The sequence below is a fragment of the Macadamia integrifolia genome, unplaced genomic scaffold (assembly GCF_013358625.1).
Source record: "Macadamia integrifolia cultivar HAES 741 unplaced genomic scaffold, SCU_Mint_v3 scaffold_179A, whole genome shotgun sequence".
NCBI lineage: Eukaryota > Viridiplantae > Streptophyta > Magnoliopsida > Proteales > Proteaceae > Macadamia > Macadamia integrifolia.
This window is the reverse complement of record NW_024870631.1, coordinates 166772-188256: the sequence shown is the minus strand read 5'-3', so window position 1 is coordinate 188256 and position 21485 is coordinate 166772. Positions and strand designations below refer to the sequence as shown.

The 21485-nt window shown below is 36.1% G+C and overlaps 2 protein-coding genes across 4 annotated transcripts in view; both read right to left on the bottom strand.

Annotated features, from left to right (window-relative positions):
* Positions 1-1246, bottom strand: part of LOC122071047 (polyadenylate-binding protein 2-like) — a gene marked incomplete at its 3' end in the record, with an annotated part of 1512 nt that extends 266 nt beyond the window's left edge. Inside the window, 2 exon segments of one of the 2 annotated variants that reach the window (XM_042635312.1) lie at positions 763-865; positions 983-1246. In XM_042635312.1, coding sequence (XP_042491246.1) covers positions 763-865; positions 983-1105 — 226 coding nt within the window. 2 annotated transcript variants of the gene reach the window in all.
* A 1092-nt stretch (positions 1247-2338) lies between these two features.
* On the bottom strand, positions 2339-6561 carry LOC122071049 (ABC transporter G family member 1-like). Of its 2 annotated transcripts, none has more exons than XM_042635314.1 (8): positions 6099-6561; positions 5201-5280; positions 4331-4795; positions 4072-4158; positions 3858-3986; positions 3562-3762; positions 3333-3419; positions 2339-3201 (listed from the first exon to the last, which is right to left on the bottom strand). In XM_042635314.1, the coding sequence occupies exons 1-8, from the start codon at positions 6487-6489 to the stop codon at positions 2536-2538; spliced, it is 2106 nt and encodes a 701-aa protein (XP_042491248.1). In that variant the 5' UTR covers positions 6490-6561; the 3' UTR covers positions 2339-2535. The 2 variants fall into 2 exon arrangements, with proteins under 2 accessions (XP_042491248.1, XP_042491249.1); XM_042635315.1 differs by having other exon boundaries at positions 3858-3959.
* Positions 6562-21485: the final 14924 nt, after the last annotated feature.

Here is a 21485-nt window from a genome sequence, read left to right as displayed (position 1 = left end):
GGGGGGACTAACAACTGAAGAGGATGAAGTTGCACCACTAGAATTGTTGAAAGTGAATTTTTTGTTGTCAAGATAATACAACCAATCACATAAAATGCAAATTTTTCCTATGGTAATTAGACTCAGTTTGAAAAGAGAAATGCATATTTCCTTCAAATAGAAGTTAACATATGTAATATTTTTCTTGCAAAGGTATTAACATGACTCTGAAAATCATCCAATCCCAATAGGATCTTCAAACCAATCCAGCATTATCACCCAATGGATCATCTGATTAAAAAGCATGCAGATCCCATCACCTCGATGTCTAGGCCATGCTGACTGAACAACTCCATAACTTAGAAGTAGAATTTGCAGAACTTAATTGTACTACCATGAACACATTTTTGCATGTTCCGCGCGGTGCCATGAAATCAAGGTTCATTTCTTATCACCCACCCCCCAAAGTCCCTAATCAATGCAAAATAGAGAAAAAGTTCCCATCAAGATTTCATAAAACCGTTCTAAAGCTATAAGGTATAAAACGTTATTTAGTAAAAGAATACATAAACTTTTCTAAAGAAAGCAAGCAAATCGATTATAGATTTATCCGCCCCAGCAGACCAGGATCGCCTCCCTACAAGATACTGTTCGACAGAACATAATCCCACAATCCAAAACCTGCCAGCAGAAATCTAGAAGGAAGATCGTTGAAAAATACATCTAAACAATCCAAAACATCCATCGAGAAACTAAAAGAATCAAAAAAGACAACAAACCAACCTTGGACAGCACCCATTTCCTTCTCAACTTTAGCCTGCATTTCACGAAGAGCAGCTGCTTCCTCCTCCATCTCCTTCAACCGTTTCTTCATCTCATCCAGCTCCTGCAACTTCACAGAAAACTCAGCTAATTATGTTAGGTTAGGGTAGGGTAGGGTAGGGCTTCTAGACCTAAAATCTTATCGAGTTATTAGGGTTCGAAGAAAGATCTGGGGCAGTACCTTGACGGCATCTTCATCGGCCCTGCCCATCTCAACATCGGCATTATTAGCCTCCATTTCCCCTTCCATTTCTCCCTCATCAGGGATGTCTCCCCCATACACCTCGTGCTCCTCCTCGTCCATCTGACCCTTTCTCGTTGTGGAACTGCACGGCACTTCCGTTTCTGTTTCGTTCTCGTTGTGGAATTGCAGTGACGTAGGCTACCTTGCTTTTAACCTGTCGGTCTGGCGTAGAAAACGCTCAGACACACAAGCATAAAATGATGGCGCTGCCCTGTGTCCGCTTAAGATATTTCTTATTTGTGCTCTCATTGGCTTGTGCGTCTGGTAATTTTCACGCTAGACTTAGATCGATCGAATAATACAAATTAAAGGTAAAATTATCAAAATATTTTTTTAGAAATCAAATCAGATAAATCAGATCGGCAAGAACCGGTTGGATTGGATCATCATTGGCCTTGATTGATCCCAAGTCTTGGCGATACCATACCAGTGGATCAATTCTAACAAAAGATCTAGATCAAGATCAAATCAGTATCAATGTTGACAAATCCCAACCCCAATTCCATTTTCTCAAACCTTGGTTGTTAGTTTACCCTTTGCTTGATGATTTAGAAAACTTCTTCTCAAGACCTAAAAAGGACCATTGAAGCAACATGGAAATTCTTATGTTCGGGGAAGTCCTAACCTGCTAACTTAGGAATTTGGGATTAATGATGATACAACAACATATCAATGAGCTATCCTAGGGAAATCATACATGTAGAGTTACATAATTTTTTTCACCGGTTCTACTTAGGTCATTTTCATTCCATCTTTTATTTTTCGAACACCTCTAATTTGTGGTGCATCATTTTTCGTCAATAGCCTAACAATCTTAGGTTTCTTTTTCCGATTAAGATATGTTTGCAAATTACATCGAGTTTTCCTTTAAGCATTAGTCAAGGGAAAATCCCTTGGCCGCGGCTTTCAGATGAACATGAAAAAGGGTTTTATCGTCTTCGTCCAATAGGTAGGAAGGCATATTAATGACCCTAGGATAGTGGGCTGACTTTTCAACCGGCCCCTTAAAAAAATAAGCTAATGAAGAGAGAGAGAGAAATCATTACCACAATGTTCAACCAAAATTTCAAACTCTAAAAAGAGTCTAAACCCTTATCCCACTTTAAAAAAACTCATGTGGATGCATGTATGTGGGGTGTGGCTGTGGCTGTGGAGAGAGAGAGAGAGAGAGATTTTGTCTTAGAAAGGATAAGCAAGAAATTTGGTTGTGTTAGGAAAGTTGCCTATGTTAGTCCATCAAATAGTGGAAGAAAATAATTCTAAGCACTCATCTATGACACCATCCCTTTCATATTTGATGATGCCAAACCATTTTCTTTTTATTCTCAAAGATGATGGTGCAATAAGTGTGAATCCAATGCTATCCAATAATGGATAAATAACTGTAGGTTAATGACTAATGAATACAAGTATGCTTCATATAAATCAGCTTCTTTGAGCTTGTGCTTCATAAAAATAACAAAAGAACAGAGAACAATTATGGTTTTCCATCATGGGGGAAGGGGTTCTCCATGATCTGTATCTTCTAAGCGTGAGAGAGAAATACTGATGGACATGAAAATGGGCTTAACATGTTCAACAGCCTTTACAGTAAGAAAAAACATGAGACGATATAGAACCACCATTCCAAACAAGATAGCAAGATCAACCCACTTGGAGTAATCCATCTCTACTTGCCACACTTCTCTCAAAATTTCTTCCCCAGTGACAGTGGATGCTCCTGCCAGTTGGTTAGTAAGGAATGTTAATCCTTCAAGTTCATTTTTATAGAAGCCTTGGTAAGCATACTTATGGAAGGCTATATAATACACTGGGTATCTCCAAAAAGGTTTGGGGAGATCATTGGGCAACCGAAAGAAACCGGCATCGAGCATCATCAACCCTTGAATTGCAGAGCCTATTACGAGGCCCAGCATAAAATTTGGCACAATGCTTGCAACAGCCATCATCAGGCTTTCAACCAACATGGTGCAGACTAATAGCATCAAAACAAAGTACAAGGAGTGTTCAAATTCCCTTTGAAGGCCAACAAGATAGTAAACTATTGCTCCAGGAATTAAAGAGTTCAGAAGCAGGTAAGGAATGGAGGAGAGTGTATTGGAAATAACAAATGCACCAGTACCATAATGCCCATTTAGTCTTTCATGTTCAAATATCTGCATTTAAAGAGAAAAACAGAGTCAGAGGAATGCAATATTTTAGCCTCTGTAATACTGGTGAGATATCAACAAATAGATATTTATAACTTCTAAAAAGAAAGTAGTGAATATCATGGAGATTAACTCACCTTCATGTCCTCGACAAAAGACGGGAATCCTCCAACGGACATAAATGTCATGAGTGAAGCTACAAACATGAGCATCGAACCCCTTGCCTGTAAATTTTGTAAATATTTGATAGTTAGATATGGTGCACCCCTGCTTTCATGACTCATTAATCTTGCAAGGTTCTATTTTCCATTTTTTAGCTTTTGTTAAGGGTTGGTATATAAGGTTCTCTATCTTTGCATACATTACCTGAATTGAGGCATAGCTGGCACTGGCACCAACATTGTAAAAGATATTTCCTAGGCATAAACACAAAGTGATGTTGGTTGCAAATCGCAGCCAATAGTAGCCTAGATCACGATACATGTTCACAAAGGATCTTTTTGTGAGAACAATGTACTGGGTAAGGAAGCTAGCTTTGCTGCCCTTCTTCTCCATTGATTCTCCTTCCTACAAAAGAAAATGCTCCACTAGGTTTCTCTTCCAAGCAGAGGCCAATTTGAATTGAAAGTATTCAATGTAGAAGATAAAAGTTAATGGCTTACCCTTTCACACAATTCAGCTACTTGTTTTAGAACTTGTTGATAGTTGTCAGATAACTTGTATGACTGAATAAGAATATCAATAGTTTCATCTGCAGTTTTGATCTTACCACCAAAGCCATGTTTAGTGTCCTAATGAAAAATGTTAAAAGTCTAAGCAACCTTTTTATTAGCTAATATGATAGATACTGGTGAGAACTAATATAACACTCATTACCTCATAGAAGTCTTTATTGATCATTCTAAGGTAGTGATCAGATTCATTCCTCCGAGTTGGGCAGGGTAAGCCATTCGATGCGAAGAACTGCATTTGGAACTAATGTTGTTAGTTATTCCATGTCTCTACAGCAGCATGATCTGCTCTTATGCTTTCTTGTCCATACAGTTTTTAGGCAAGTATCAGTAAAATTTCAACAAAGGAGGATACAATACAACTGTTTGAATTCATATATGAAAGTTACATTTCATAAAGTTACCTCATTTGCTGCAGAGGCAGCACCAAAGTAAATTGTTTTACCACAGGAGAGAAGACACAGATTGTGGAAAAGCTCAAAGACTTCACTGCTAGGTTGATGGATGGACGCGATAACAGTCTTTCCATTTTTTTGAGCAAGGTTTACTATTCTGTTCATGACATGATAAGATGCTGCACTGTCAAGCCCACTTGTTGGTTCATCCAGGAAGAGAAGTTTGGGATGTGTCAAGATCTCAATACAAATGCTAACTCTCCTTTTTTGCCCATTACTAATCCCTTTGGTTCCCCATCCCCCTATCCGTGTATTGATGGTATCTTGCAAGCCCATTTCTCGTAGAGTCATCTCTGCTCTCTCCTTTTTCTCCGATCTTGACATCATGTCAGGTAGTTGGAGCTGAGCTGAATAGTATACTGCTTCCCCAACGGTTAATGTCGTCATTAGGATATTGTCCTGAGTCACATAAGCCTAAGAAAATGGAAAAGGGAACAGGCAGTGTTGCAATGAGAAATCATTACAAATTCTAGAATACAAAGTATGAATCTGAGGTTGAATGCAAACATATACATAATAAGTGAAGAAATGCATAATGTGCCCAACTCAGTAATCTCACGTCAAAATTGTCCAATTTATGAGTATTGAGAATAATCCCACATCAATCAAGTCTGAGTGAGATCTTTGGTGTTTACATATACCAATTAGTTCGAGCTTTTAGGTTGGATTCTAACATAGTATCGAAACACCAAGACCTTCATGACCAAATAGTATCAAAACACCAAGCCCTTCATGACCAAATGAACACAAAGGGACATTGCTGTGGGGATCAACTAATCTTTGGCTTTGAAAAGACTGGAAAGAATCTCTATTTCTCACCAAATTTCCAAATGATAGAGTCTGTTTCCGACCATTGACATGCACATTTCCATATTGCCTTGTACTCGGACCTAGTCGCCCTGCAGTGGGAGTTTGTCAGAATATTTTCCCATGAAATTCTCTAGCACTAATTAAGTACAAGAAAATATAACCAAACACTTCATAACTGGGGGGAAAAAGATATTCAAACTATCTTGTAGGAAATGGTGAACAGTAGCTATACACATGTACAAGGTAACTCCTGTTGCTATTGAAGGGATAAGAAAGGCACTATAGTAAGTGTTAGATCAAACACCAAGAAACACGAATAATAAAGAGACAATAGATCCGTACGACATAGATTTAACAAGGTTCACACACCAGGGTGGTGTGCTACGTCCTCGAGCGAAGAAGATGATTCACTATGCAGAAGAGAAATTACACCCTAGCAGCGATGAGGAAAAACTCGCCCTGAAACCCTAGTTGGTGAAAACCCTGCTATACAATGACTTTCTCAACAAGCAACAGTACATTATATATACTCCAAATCGCGGGTTGACCCATGGGGTCGTGGTCGATCCTGTTGAACCATACCGCGGGGGCTGCCCCATACGAGATCAGTGATGGGCTCCAGGCTTGGGCCTATCGGCCCAACCCCTCTGCTTCCATCACAGATCTCAGAAAATTTCCCATTCGGATCGGCACTAAAATATGTCGGATCGGGTCAATCTTCAAAACGGGTCAAGAATTCAAGACAAACTTAACATTAAGTGTTTTGAATTAACACAAAATTGTACAGCAAGTCCACCAAGGCTTCCTCAAGGGAAAATGCATCCCTGTATAAGGGGCTCAAATTGGTGCACAATTGCAGCCTAAGGCCTGGCAACAGGAAAGTGAAAGAGTGGACAATGGAATTCACCTGCCAAAGCATCTAAAAGAGTGGACTTGCCGCAACCGGAAGGACCCATGATGACCAAGACCTCGCCGGGCCGGGCATATCCTGTGAGCCCTTCAAGGATTGATCTGCAACCACTTCTTCCCATAGAGACTGTCACACATAGATCCTCCCATGTCAAGAAAACACCATCTCCTCTCATCTCTGGACTATTCACATGTGTAGCAGAATTTGCTTCTCCTTCATTCAGTACTGTAACAGTAGTACTTTCCAGTTCTGCTGGATGTTTGAGCTTTGGGCCAAAGCTATCTATCTCCAACCCACTATCTTTCACCCTTATCATGTGCTCATGGCAAAGTGATCTTTCTGGGGTTGGACTTGGACTGCAACTAGAGGCATCAATTGGAGAAGCCATTCTCTATTTGGCTAAAAATCTCTAGAGAATTTGGTTTGGCTGCCTCAAAGTTATGTACCAGCAGAAGCTCAATGCCATGGCAACTAAACTAGCAATGCTAGTACTTAAAAAACAGTCTCGAGCTTCATATGGATCATTAGAATCAGATAGAGACGTGACTTGAAATAGTTCTTTTACTGAAATAACCTCCAAATGCTTTTCCCTGTCCATTCCATGCGTGCAAAAGTTAGAAGAGACACAAGGAGGAGTTTCCAATGGACCCCTTCGAAAATGAGAGAGCCTGTCAGTTAAAAAATTGGTCTAGTTAGTCAAAGCAGAAGACAAGGATTTGGGACCCATTTTTGAGACGATAAATATCATTCAATCATCTATTAATTAAATTTTTTTTATTTTAAATTAAAATTATTTATTTTAAATTTAAATTGTTTATTTTAAATTGAAATTTTTTATTTTAAATTAAAATTTTTTATTTTCACAGAGAGTGCATGATTTTGTTTGCAATACTTGTTGGGATACGATGTCTTGTATTCTGTTGCAGTTTAATTTACGTGGTTCTTTTTCTTTATAAATAATCTGAGAAAGGTGTGAGGACGAGCTCTGTAACCCTATTTTCATTGATAGTGAAGTAGACACTTGTTAGGATACGATGTTTTGTATTCTATTGCAGTTTAATTTACGAGGTTCTTTTTCTCTATAAATAATCTGAGAGAGGTGTGAGAACGAGCGTTGTAACCCTATTTTCATTGATAGTGAAGCAGAGATCTCATCTCACTAAGGACATATGCAATTTTACTGGCGCTCGTAAATTTGTGTATATTATTATTATTTTTTTTATTATCTTCTTTATCATTTTAGGATTACGTTTCCACAACAATTATACACATGAATAGACTCTAAAATTTGACACTTAACTATTCTCGACCATGTCTTTTCAATCCAATGGTCTCAGTGAACACATCACCTAAAATACATGCCTCACGACATTTAAAAATTTAACAAATCCTTATAACAATAATGCTACAATTTTTTTTTTTTTGTAACAAGAGAGAGCTGCCTACTCACGGAACCTCTACAAACAAAGCCCAGGGATCTTGATAAGAAATCCACCCTGGCCCTAGGTGGAGGAGCTGCCACGACCGCTACCTGATCTAGGCATGGTAAAGCCGTGAAGAAACTCTTTAGCTTCCAGGGGCCCATATAATCCCTTGAAATCTGGGTTGTTAGACACGTGGTCTACCATCATCTGATGTGCTCCAAGAGGACAGCAAGTGGGCCTTTTACAGGAGAAAAACCCTAAACTCTAATGCGGTCTTCCACTTAATCTAGTGTGGTCTTCCACTTTGGAATGTCCAGGGCCCATCTCTCTCAGTTCCACCACGCGGGGTTTGTCACATTCAGGCCCAGGAGACTAGGAGGCCCATCCTTGCTTGCCAGATTCCTTAGGAAAGGTAAAGAGCTTAGAAGTAGAATTCCTCTTCTGTTCCTTTGCTAGGGGAAGCTACCTACTTTATGCTTATGCATAAATACCGGCCCCATTGGATTTGGATCATGTGGCATCAAAGTCAAAGGAGAATTCAAAACTAAACAAATAATAGAAGGTTTGGTTTCAATCAATTTTGGGTCACCTTAGGTTCAATTTATTTCAGATTTTTATTATCAGGTTGTTATTGATTTATGATGGATTCGATATGGATTAAGTTCAGTTTACCATGTATATAGATATACAATTATGGGAAAACACATGGCTTTGGGTTGATATTGTTTTCTTGTTTGTTTGGGATTTTTTGATCATTTTGACCGATTCAATTTAGGTTTGACACCCCTACATAAGAGGGGAGGGAGAAAGCTAATGGATTTTTAGAATAATTTTCCTTCAAGTGTTTTTGTGGCATGTTTAAAGCTTGGATAAAGAAGAAGGTTTGTTGCGTGAGATCAACAATTGTTATCGAAAAAACCTTAGTCAAACCTTTTAGCATATGGATCTCTGAATTGCATTTTTACCTAAATTACATATGGGATTGAGCTTTTACCAAACAAATATTGAGATGAATATCTTTTTTAGATGAATGGATAAAAAAGAAAAAAAAAAGCGAAGACAACGTCTAACTAAGAGGAGAACCCTTTACCAGAAAACAACCACAAAAAAGGATAAAATATAATCAAAATCATCGATGAATATCACTTAATCTAGTGAATAGCAATAATTCTACTCTCATACATGAAATAGAAAAAGTGAGAGGTATCTAATGTTACTTATTTGTATTGGCATTTTTATATACCAAGTCACAAAACAATATATTTACTGAATCAAGAGAAAATACCCAAATAATTGATAGAAAAAAAGACTTTAAGAAGGATTTTATGTAGAAGAATTAGTGGCTAATAATGTTTGCTACTGGCCATAAAGATAAGCTTTGTCTGCATAGCCCACCAGTTCAGACTGGCCATCAAGATAAACTTTATCTACATAGCCCACCATTTCAGATTTCAGAGCAGCATGAGGGGTTAAGTTTTATAAACCAACTGCTGGCTGTGTAGTAAACTCCATTATTCAGCTACTTGCCAAATTTGAAATTCCATCTTTGTTATATGATCCACCATTTTGGTTTTTAAACCTAGTATTTTGAATCGTCAAAACCCTCTCCTTAAAGATGAGTGTTTTAATGGATCATTTTTTTTTTTTTTTTGGAACTCCAAATTACTTCATTGAAATCACACTGGAAAAGTAAATGGTACATGGACTTTGTATTTTCCTATGATAAAGATGGCAAAGCACATCAACAATATTTTGGTTGGAACTAAAACCAAGCTTGTCTCTGATGGGTAACCATGTCCATCTGTATAGATATTTCCAATAAAAAAGAAGGCATTTGAGAGTGATGGAAAATTTTCAATTTAGGCTGTATTTGGTATATATTTTTGGAATTGATTTTGAATTTAGAAGATATTTTTGAAGATGAAAAATAGAAAAAAATTTGGATCTTTCAATGAGTTCTATACCTAAGTTAATCTATTCGGATAATGCATACCAAACAAACCTAAGATTCCAGATTCTCCCTTCATAATTCCCAACATTGAATACCTAGACGTCTTAAGGTGACAAGCCTGATGTAAGATACACCTCCCTTGATGGTGAACCTTGTTCTAGGTGTTATAGCACTAACCACGCCTGTCTCATTCGTTGCATATACTCCTATAATTCAATTGCCAACTTGGGCTAGCTTAGATGCTATTCGAAATGGAATTGATTCATTTATAAGAGTTCAAGTTTGTGCCTCTATGGGGATGAGCTTCTAGCTCAATGGCAGCAGCTATCCAGTGAAAGTTTACCGTAAGTTCAGGGAAATGTCAAGCGTTCCACCATCATACCTCTACCCTCTCTAAGTGATGGTGGGTAGTAAGTAGCGTAACAATAAGTAGCTAGTGGGTCCCTGTCTAGTCCCTCAACCCCTAAATGGGTCCCTTAAGTGCATCTTGACTGGCCCATAGTGGGTTTTGCACCCCGTTCCCCCATGGTAAAAGGTTGTGCCTCCTCAGACAAAACTATTGCTCAATACATGATTTAAGCAGTGTTTGGTTGAGACTCAATGGAGTGATTCTCTTGTGAAGCTTTTCTTTGATTCTTGTACACATCAAATAATGCTTTTGATCGTAGAACCCCTAGGAAAAAAAAAATTCATTTTGAAAAAAAAAAAATTGTTAAAAATCATAGAATCATTCATCTAATGAAATTTGTCCAAATGTGATTCTGTCAGAATTGTTCTGAAGTCGCATAAGAGGATACCAAATGTGGCTTTGAAAATCAAAATTGAAAAAAAAAGAATGAAACAAACACAAGATATCGATAGGAAGACTCAATTGGGCCCTAGTCCTAGGCAGAGATCAGTTATTTATACTAGGGAGTGTTTCTAGTTCAAAGATCTGAATTTGAGATCAGAAAAGAGGGGTTGGGGGGACAACGGTTATAGGCATGCAATACCCATAAAAGACACATTCATTCTTCTCATACTATATTATTTTCAGAAAGTAGCACATTAAGACTTCTATAATAATTTAGTAAAAAATTTGAGTTTTGGACCTATAGTGACACTTAACTGAAATATACATCAAGTGGGAAAAGAATTGCCGTTTCTTTGTCTAGACATAGAGGGCGGTGGAATGATGCTCTCATCCCTATTAATGTTCATGTGCGTCTCCTCATTAGCCCCTGCATTGACACAAGGGCTGTGCAACCAGGGAGTGTTGTTTTTATCCCTATATAAGATTAACTTCCAAGTATATAGTTGTTTCATTTAATGTTGGAACTGAGAAGTTGAAGGAAATTCCAATGCCCCCCATTGATCACTCTACAAGAGGAACAAAGTACTTGACTTCATTAGGAAGCCGTCTTTCTATGTTTTATAGTGAATTTAAGCAGAAACGTTATGAATTATGGGTGAGGATGGATGACGGATTGGAGAATACTACTACTTGGACCAAACAACTCTCCTTTAATTTCTCAGATATTAATGGATATAGCTACATGGATCCCTGGGGCTTCAAGAACGGTCAGGTTTTACTTGGGTCTGAGGGTAGACTAGCTTTATTTAACCCAGAGAACGGTGACGTTAGAACTCTGAATCTTCTTGGTAAACCCAACTATTTTAAAGTTTATTCCTATATCGAGGGCCTCGGCATGCTCACGATGAAGACATAAAGTTTGTGCACCAGAGCTCACAAAATGGAGTAAAGAAGGACAGGTGAGGATGTTGATTTTCTGTTTCCTGTGTTTTTTGGTGAAGATGAATTTGAACTTAGGTCTATATATGGTACTTCGAACTGTTTTTCTTTTTTGCATGGCAATGAGCTTCCTAGGGAAATTAAGAGGTTCTTGCCTCATGGATAGATCTGTTATTGAACATCAGATTTTAATGTTGGTTTTGTTTGTATTTCCCTTAATGTTTTTGTTTGCTTCTTTCTAGTTGTCTTTGTCTTGCACTCTACACTTAGTTTGGTGTGCTTCAGTGTGACTGTTTCCTGACCATAAGTATCACATAAACTATTGTTGGCTGTGTAGTAAGATCCATGAATTAGCTACTTGTTAAAAATCAAAATTTCATCTCAACTCAATAACCCATCTTTTTGGCCTTATTTAAACTTATAGTTTGAATAATTGTTAGAAAATCAGGTTTTTCGACCTGACTCGTCCGGTAAATAACCTAGTGAGTCGACCTGGTTAAACCCAGTGAGGCTTGAGTCTTGTTTTTTCTGTTTTATATTTATATATATATATATATATATATATATATTTAAATGCAATAAATATATAAACAAATCATAAAAATATAGAAAAATATGAAAATGAAGAAAAAGAAAATTACATATCAATAATTCGAGGGTTGCAGGTTGGAGTCTTTCTCTTGGTTAGAACGTTAGGTTGGGGTTAAGGATTAGAAAATATAAATTATATCTTCCAATAATCCAACTTCCAATAAAATAAGAATTTTGGATTTAGGAATACAAGAAGTTTCTTAGGTCCCAAGCTTCTTTTGGTAAAAGGAAAAGAGTAGGAGAAGTTGCTAATTGTAAAGAGATTTGATTTAATTTTTTTTTTAAGTGCCTTTTGATATAATGACCAGATTCGGTGGATTTTTCAAGACTCGGCCAAAAAACCAAGTCAATATAGAATCGTCTTGACTCGTCTCGAGGTTTTTTTTTTTAAATTTATTTTAATTTATTTTTATTTTTTATTTTTTTTAACATAGGGCAAGTCTTCGTGACTCTTGATCAAAAATCTCAAATTTTGACTCAACTCAAGCGAGTCTTCCCGTTCAAAATCTAGTTTTCCAATTATGGTTTGAATGGTTAAAACCCTTGAATATCCATTCCCCTATATTTTTCTCAGCATTGGGAGATGACTCCTTTCTTTTCGGGATGACCAAATTGTGCATTACTGCCCCATCCCACTTCCCATCACCAATTCATTCCCCTTTCCAATCCTTAACTAATGAACCGTATCTATTTGAAATTTATAAGTTAAAAAAAAATAAAAATAATAAATAAATAAAAAATAAAAATACAAAATACAAAATAAAAAATAAAAAATAAAAAAATAAAAAAATAAAAAAATTAAAAATTAAAAAGAAAGAAAGAAAGGGTGAAAAAGCCAAATCAGTTGGTGTCCCTTTCCCATGCCATTGCCAGCTCATGCTGACTATAACAAACAAAAACAATGAATGCTTTCCACTTTTCTGTAAGCCCAGATCATCTTAAATGTCTCAAGTGCCATAATCAATTCCACATTCGTTTTTTTAGGCTAGAAAAATTTACATCATACCGACATACTAAGCACTATTTTGAGCCAACGGTTTCCAACAGCTATGTAGTTATTATGATCAAACTTGGGATATGAGGGTCATTTGGGGCTCATTTTTATCTAACTTGGTAAATCATCGTAAATTTTGGTAAAGATTTATAATCATTTTTTCAATTTTTTGGTCATCATGGTAAAATTTGGGATATGAGGGACATTTTCGAAGAATTTCAATTTTTTTGTTCAACTTAAGATTTTTTTTACCGACTTGGTAAACGATGGTAAATTTCGGCTCACCTTTGAATTTTTTTCATATTTCACCCTTCGTAATTAGGAAACTATTTGGATTTCCCTCTCATGTACAACTCAAGTAATAAGGGATATAATTCATCAACTAATGTATGAACTATCGAGAGAGAGAGATGGATGAGGTCTGGTTTGGCCCGGCTAAGATATAATTCATCTGCTACCATTGGTATGTATTGGGTAGTGTTTTTTAATCCAAGAACGTGTTTTTTATGATTTTCAGATTTTAGGGTTTGGTTAAGATCATATTTCTGGTCAATTTAAGGTGTTGGCACGGAGGAAGACTGGATTCCCTAAATATGAAGCCATTGTGTACACATTGGGGGCAAGTACTACTTGGAGAAGCATTGGAGAATTTCAGTATCACCCTCTTCTGGGTGAAAAATCACAGGTGTTTGGAGGTTGTCCCCACTGGATTTGGATTGGTATGAACCCTAATTCTAAGTCTCTTGTTGTTTCATTTAGTGTTGGTACTGAGAAGTTTAAGGAAATTTCAATACCCAGCCGCCATTGATTATTCTACTACAGCAAAGTACTTGACTTCATTGGGAGGCCGTCTTTATATATTTTATCATGAATATAAGCAGGGACGTTATGAATTATGGGGGAGGATGGATGATGGCTTGGAGAATACTACTTGGACCAAACAACTCTCCTTCAATTTCTCAGATATTAATGGATACAACTACATAAATCCATGGGGCTTCAAGAACGGTCAGGTAAAAAAAAATCAAAGAATCGTTCAATCGATGAAATTGGATGCGGCTTTTAGGGAAAAGAGTAAAAATATTACTAAAATTGAAAGAAGGCTTTAAAATTGGAGTTTGGTCTGTAACAAAGGTGTAGATATAATTATATACGGGATGGTAAACTTAAAATAAGAGGCAAAAAGAATGAAACCAACACAAAAAATCGTTAGAAAGACTCAAAAGGGCCTAGTTTTGGGAAGAGATGAGTTATTATAGTATGAGATGGTTCTCTCAGCAAGTATTTGAGGGAGCGCACAATTTAGTAGCAACGAAATGGTTTCGAGCATGAGTTGCAGAGAGGTCATTTCATATGAGAGAGAGAGAGAGAGAGAGAGAGAGAGAGATATGTTAAGGTACTCTTCGTATTGGGCTCAGAAAATCTTTTGCCTTATACTATGGGAGAGTGCAGTACCTATGTGAATATGAGGACCTATGAGAGCGTATGTGAAAGCATCTACTAAAGTGTCATTTTTAATTTCATGGGGACAGATCGATTATTTTACCCCCATTGTCTGGGCACTGGGGTTACACTCTCCCACAAAAAAACTTCTCTCTTATATTAAATATTGAAGAAACAAATAATGCCCTATACTTATACCAAACAAAGACTACTGTTTCCACACTAAAATGTGAGCTTGGGCTGAAATTCCCAATGCATATCTGAAAATTCAAAAACTTGTCATACAAAATTTGAGCACAAAATATAGTCCCTGACATATGGCTGACCTCTTCTCAACTATCCGTGTAATAAAAGGGCATTTAGGGTTAGGGGTGTCAATCGTTGGGTCCGGTCCGGTTTTAGCTGGGCTGAATGAATTTTAATGTGATAGTGAGTGGATCTAAAACAAAATCGGTTAGTGAAGGTTCAGTTTTGATTCAGTTTGAGTTCAATTTATTTCGATTTCCTCTTATCAATTTAATATCGAATTCGATTTATCATGTATATATGGAACGATTGATAGATCCCATCACTGTCCGATTTTAAACTTCAGCAACCCCCCTTCCCGAATTGCCCTTTAAAATGTGTTTCGGACATTAGCCTCCCAAAAAGCATTCTCTGAGTTTCATGGTACCAAGTAAGGGTGTCAGTTGGGAATCGAAACCAAATACTGAAACTAATATTGAGCTGAATTAAATGAGTCAAGGCGAAGCATGTGAGTATGCTGCTTGGTTTGGTTTCGATTTCAGGTGTGAGAACTATCAGTTCAGACCAAAACAGAATCGAATTGTCTTAAAACCTGAAAAAGGAAAAAACCCTAGTATACTAGTATCACTAAGACTCAAGTGGGATATTTTAAATATTCAATTTTAAAAATTTAAGAGTTTTTTTTTTTTTTTTTTTTAGGTGGTAAGTGTTTTTTACAATTTGTCATCACATATTTACATGCTACGACAATTTTGGAATTAACAATGGCTATATGGCTCAAAAGTGGAACCGGTTTCATAACTGAATTAAAACCAAAGTATAAAACCGAATTAAAGTTGCATATCAGACCAAATTGGAACCGAAACTGAACCAATCCGAATTGAATCAATTTGAGTATCTAAATATGGAACCGAGTCAATTCTCGGTTTGATTATGGTCCACCTTACCATCATTTGGAATCGAACCAAAATCAAATCAAATAACCGAAACCAAACCGATTGACACCCTAATACCAAGTCCACTCTAGCAATTCACAAGCAAAAACATACTCTAGTCCTAAGGGCCCATATTAACGGCCCAATCAAATGGATCGAATCATATCGGGTTTGGATAGTTTCGATCCGATTTTCCCAGTTGGATGCAATTTCAATACCTTCTCTTTCGCTTTCTTTAGTTTATTTCTTTCTTTTTCTCCTGCGGCTGAGAAGCCCAAAAACGAGACACAAAATGGAAGAAGAGACACAAGAAACGAAGAAACTGAGAAAAGAGACGATGAGTATGTCTTCTACTAGGACGGCGGTATTGCTGAATCTCCCACTTGAAATCACAGATAAAATCTTCTTGAGTCTACCTGTGGAGACTCTCTTGCGATTCAGGTGCGTAATCAGAGACTACTCAAGATCCCAAAACCCTAATTTTATTAAGATGCACTTGAACCGACAGTTTGAAATCGAAAATACCTCTACTACTATTATCATTGCAACTACTTATAACATATATAAAGTAGATCTCGATTCATTTCAAAACCCTCTAATAATCCGATTCAGAAAACCAACTCTTTCAGTCCAAATGAAATTGGTAGGTTCTTGTGATGGGTTGCTGTGCTTAACCTTTAAGGAAAGTTACGGATACACTGTCTATTTTTTGAATCCTACTACCAGAGAGTTCAAGCAATTGCCGCCACCTAGTTCTTTTTACGATAGAAAACCAATCGTTAGCTCTGTTTTAGGGTTTGGTTATGATCATATTTCTGGTCAATTTAAGGTGTTGGCACAGAGGATGATGGGCCTCAGGAAAAGTGAAGCAATTGTATACACAATGGGGACAAATACTAATTGGAGAAGCATTGGTGAACTTCAGTACCCTCATCTAGGTGGATCGCAGGTGTTTGAAGGTTTTCCCCATTGGATTTGGCGTGATTGTAACACTGATTCGAAGTCTATATTATTGTTTCATTCAATGTTGGAACTGAGAAGTTCAAGGAAATTCCAATGCCTCCATTGAAAAGAGGAAGGAAGTACTTGACTTCATTGGGAGGCCGTCTTTCTATATTTCATCGTGAATTTGAGCAGGGAATTAGTTATGAATTATGGGTGAGGATGGATGATGGATGGTCCAAACAACTCTCCTTTAATTGTTCATATACTACATAAATCCATGGGGCTTCAAGAACGATCAGGTTTTACTGGGTCTCACGGCAGAATAGCTTTATTTGACCCAGTGAATGGTGACATTAGAGCTCTGAATATTTTTGGTAGACCCGAGGATTTGAAAGTTTATTCCTATGTCGAGGGCCTCGGAATCCTCACTGTTGGAGACAAGAAGGTCTTCCACCAGAACTCAAAAAATGGAGTAAAGAATTGCAGGTGAGGATGTAGATTTTCTTTTGCCTGTGTTACTAGTAGAAGATGAATTTGAAAATAATTAGATCTATGGTATTTAAAACTGGAAGATTTTAACTGTTTTTCTATCTGCATGGCAATGAGCATCTTAGGGAAATTAAAAGGGTTCTTGCCTCATAGATAAATCTGGCTATGTTTGGTAGCCAAGAGAAGAAAAGAAAAGAAAAGAAAAGAAAAAAGAATCTAGAAAAGAAAGGAAAAGAAAAGAGAAGAAAAGAAAAGAAATGGTGAGAAAATAAAAAAAAATATGTATGTTTGGTTACCAAGAAAAGAAAAGAAAAAAATTCAAAAAATTTTGAATTTTAGGAGAGAGACACATAGGAAATCATTGAGTAATCATTCATTTTTGTCTTATTATGTTTTCACATTTGCTCATGTTTTCTTGTGTTTTTGGTAAGAAAATTTTAGGAGGAGCAAAAGAAAATTTCATAATTCCCAGGAGAAATTTTGAATTTGAAAAGAGGAATCTTCTTTTGGGCGAAGACATACCAAGTGCAAAGAAAAATTCCTAGCCCTTTTTGTACTTTTTCCTTTTTTTTTTTCTTCTTTTCTTCTCTTGGCTACCAAACATGGCCTTGATGTTTGTTTGCCTCTTTCTAGTTGGCTTTGTATTGCCCTCCACACTTTAGTTTGGTGTGCTTCAGTGTTTTGAAAGAAACATATCAAAATCATGTGAATCCGGGAGATATTTCTTTGAGCTCCAGAGTGTCATTACCCTTCTGTTTTAGTAGTTCTAAAAGGTTAATGGCTGATGAATACAAGTAAACTTAAAATGATTTATCATCAAGTTAAACAAGCTTAAACTCAATAATTATAAAACAGATCATCACAGACTTGCATGATGAAGAAGAGGGCTTTCCATGGTTTGTATTTTTTGTGTAATGTTAATGTATAATAGTCTTATTCATGCTTAGATGGTGCCACTCTATTTGTATATGGCTCCATAATTTTTTTTTTTGGGTTGAATCCAATGCCATCAAGAAAGAAAAACGGCATACCTAGTGCACGAGGCTCCTTCCAGTGTGAAGGCTGGGAAGGGTCATAATGGATGCAGTCTTATCCCCCTCTTCTTAAAGTGGCTGTTCCCAGATTATAAGTATTACTTAAACTAATGAAGAACAACAGTTCTAATCATTCCTGTTTATATTTAAAAAAAAAAAAAAAAAAAAAGGTTCCACTCCCATAAATGAAATAGGAGAGGGACTTATATCTTCCCGTTTATATTTTTATATGTATTTTACACACCAAACTAATAGAGAAAGACTGTAAGAAGGTTTTCCCATAGAAGAATTAGAGGCAATGTTTTCTACTGGCTGTTGAGATAAGCTTTGCATTTCCACATGGCCCACCATTTAAGACTTCAGGGCCACATGAGGGGCTAATTTTATAAACCAATTGTTAGCTGTGTAGTAAGTTCCATGAATTAGCCACTTGTTAAAAATTAAAATTCACCTTAACTGGCCTTTAAACATTATATTTTGAATGGTTAGACCCTCTCACTAAAGTTTGAGTTTTAAGTTTTTTTATTTTTTTGGATATTTCAATTCCACATGGAAATATATGATTCGGACCAAAATCTAGAGAGAATATGGCTAGGTTGACTTGGATTTAGGAAGACTGCATTGTTCATCAGCAGAATTTAAATTCTTGCTTCATATGAAGCATTAGAATCACGAGAAAAAGGGTTTGTGGAAAATTCAATTAAGAATGTTTTTAATATGCATTCTTGAAATAGTTTCTAAAGATTTTGAATATATTTTGAATTAAAAAAAAAATACAGAAAAATTGAGTTTTAGAATATGTTATAAACATAAAATCAATTATGAGAATGCATAACAAACAAAACTTTTGATTCCAGATTCTCCTTTCATAACTCCCAATGCTGAATAGCCAGATGCCTTAAGGTTACATGCATGGTTTAAAGTATCTCCGATACCGATACGATACCCTCCGATACGTATCTTAAATTTAGCTGACCGATACGATACACATCGATCCGATACATGAAATTTTTAAAATCCTTTCGTATCAATATATATCCTACGATACATACCGATATGCATCAATACACCACTGATACACATCAATACGATATGATATGCACCGATACGATTCTATGGAAAATATAAAATCGAGGTGAAATGTACGTTTCGGTATGAATCGATCAGTACGTATCGGTGAGTATCAGTGAGTATCGGTATGTACTGATACAATACGCTACGGTCATATAATGGCCAAGATGGGTAATTTTTCAGAAAATATGATTTTTTAAGGGGTTTTTGTTCCAAAGTTGTTGCTAGCCATATTTCTCACAAACTAAAGTAGAAATCAAGGTTGAAAACAAGGATTTTACATTTATGGGACAACTACAAACCTTGAATTCTTAGTGCAATACCTTCAATTTTGTGTTTATGCATAATACACGTTATCAATAGCTTTTTTTTACAAATTCTTTATGCAAAAGTGTTTAAAAAAATGTTTCCTATCTATTTATGTGGGTATCTTTAGCGTATCTTAGCGTATCTCTGATACAATACGATACACTCCGATACATATCTTAATTTTGGCCAATCGATACATTTACCGATACCAATACTTTAATCCTTGGTTACATGCAAGATGTAAGATACCTCTCTTGAAGATGAACATTGCTTTAGGGTTATAGCACTAGCCATGAGAGTCACACATTCCCTGCATATACTCCTATAATTCCATTGTCATCCTGGGCTAGTTTGCATACCATTTGAAATGGAATTGATTAATTTTTAAACTTTCAAGACTGGGACAGAATTTGGCTGCTGCCCAGGTACTTGGCTGCAACACCTGCTGGCAGCAAGTTAAATGGAATCTAGAATAGTGTGGAAAGGTGAATTATTTTCATTGACTGCCCGCAAGGGTTGCAGACACAACCCGTACAGAGTCAAGTCTGTGCCTCCTTGGACGCACCAGAACCAATGGCAATAAATTATTTAGGCTACCTTTGGTTGAAACTCAATACATTATTCTTGGGAGTATTTTGCCAATTTTTTTGTATATGCAAAGTGATGCTTTTGATTTTAAGACTGAGGCTTTGATTGGTTGCAAGTAAGGAATAAGGATTAAAGTATCGGTATCGATCATTGTATCGGTCGATCAAAATTAAGATATGTATCGGAGTGTATCGTATCGTATCGAAGATACACAAATATACGTTAAAGATACCCACATAAATAGATAGGAAACATTACTTTTGCATAAAGAATTTGTAAAAAAAAACTATTGATAACGTGCATTATGCATAAACACTAAATTGAAGGTATTGCACTAAGAATTCAAGGTTTGTAGTTGTCTCATAAATGTAAAATCTTTGTTTTCAACCTTGATTTCTACTTTAGTTTGTGAGAAATATGGCTAGCAACAACTTTAGAACAAAAATCCCTCAAAAAATCATGTTTTCTGAAAAATTACCCATCTTGGCCATTATATGATCGTAGCGCACTGTATCAGTACATACCGATACTCACCGATATGTATTGATCGATACATACCGATACATATCGAAACGTACATTTCACCTCGATTTTATATTTTCCATAGAATCGTATCGGTGCATATCATATCGTATCGATGTGTATCAGTGGTTTATTGATTCATATCGGTATGTATCGTAGGATATATATTGATACGAAAGGATTTTAAAAATTTCATGTATCGTATCGGTGTGTATCGTATCAGTCAGCTAAATTTAAGATACGTATCGGAGGGTATCGTATCGGTATCGGAGATACTTTAAACCATGGTTGCAAGAGGAATTAAAGTGAAGGGAAGTGATTGCAAGAGCTATGAGGATGAATAAGTTATGCGTAGAATGTGATTACATGGCGGTGGTGTCATGTATCAGAAGTAAAAAAATTCTATGGCGTTTTGAGTATAAATGGTTATTCCACAAGCAGTACTTGGACAATATTTCTTGGATCATTTCACATTGTTACAGAGAGGTTAACATAGTGGCTGATAAATTGACTAAGCATGGGGCAGTTTTAAGAAAGTCTAAGGTTTGGGAAGACGCTCCATCTTTTGTGCTTTCTAATGTAAGTTGGGATTTAAAAAAAACGTCCCAGATGCAGATTTATGTAAATAGTATTTTTGGTTGAACTTTTGTTCTGTTGATGGTCATGCCGAAGATGGATCAATAGCTCAATAGCATTTTTTCTTGTATTCTCTCTTTCATTTGATTTAATGAAATTCATTTGCTGTTCCGTAGTGAAAAAGAAAAAGAAAAAAAGAAAAAAAAATGATAAGAAAAAAGGGAAGTAAAAATTTTAAAACTAAAAAGGAAATTTTTTGTAATCAATATCCCATTTCACCATACCATTAACTGCAAATCATTCTTCTACCAAAAAAAAAAACTCCAAATCATTACATATTTTGTTTTTAAATTTCATTTTACTTTGCATATAAGTCCCTTTGATTTAAAATATAAATTAAAATGTACATGTAAAATGTATCATCACTAAATATGATAAAAATTTTAAATAGTTTATACAACCAAATGGATGATGATTACTATTTTTATTTTCATTTCCAGGTTTGAAAATGTTCACTTTTTTTTTTTTTTTTTT

Bases quoted from the DNA above. Each gene is read 5' to 3' on its own strand.
- LOC122071049 (XM_042635314.1), bottom strand. From the start codon at position 6,489: ATGGCTTCTCCAATTGATGCCTCTAGTTGCAGTCCAAGTCCAACCCCA. The intron at 4,159-4,330 runs GTAACTTTATGA...TTCCAAATGCAG, and splicing joins CTGCCTCTGCAGCAAATGAG to TTCTTCGCATCGAATGGCTT. The intron at 3,763-3,857 runs GTAAGCCATTAA...TTTCTTTTGTAG, and splicing joins TAGCTGAATTGTGTGAAAGG to GAAGGAGAATCAATGGAGAA.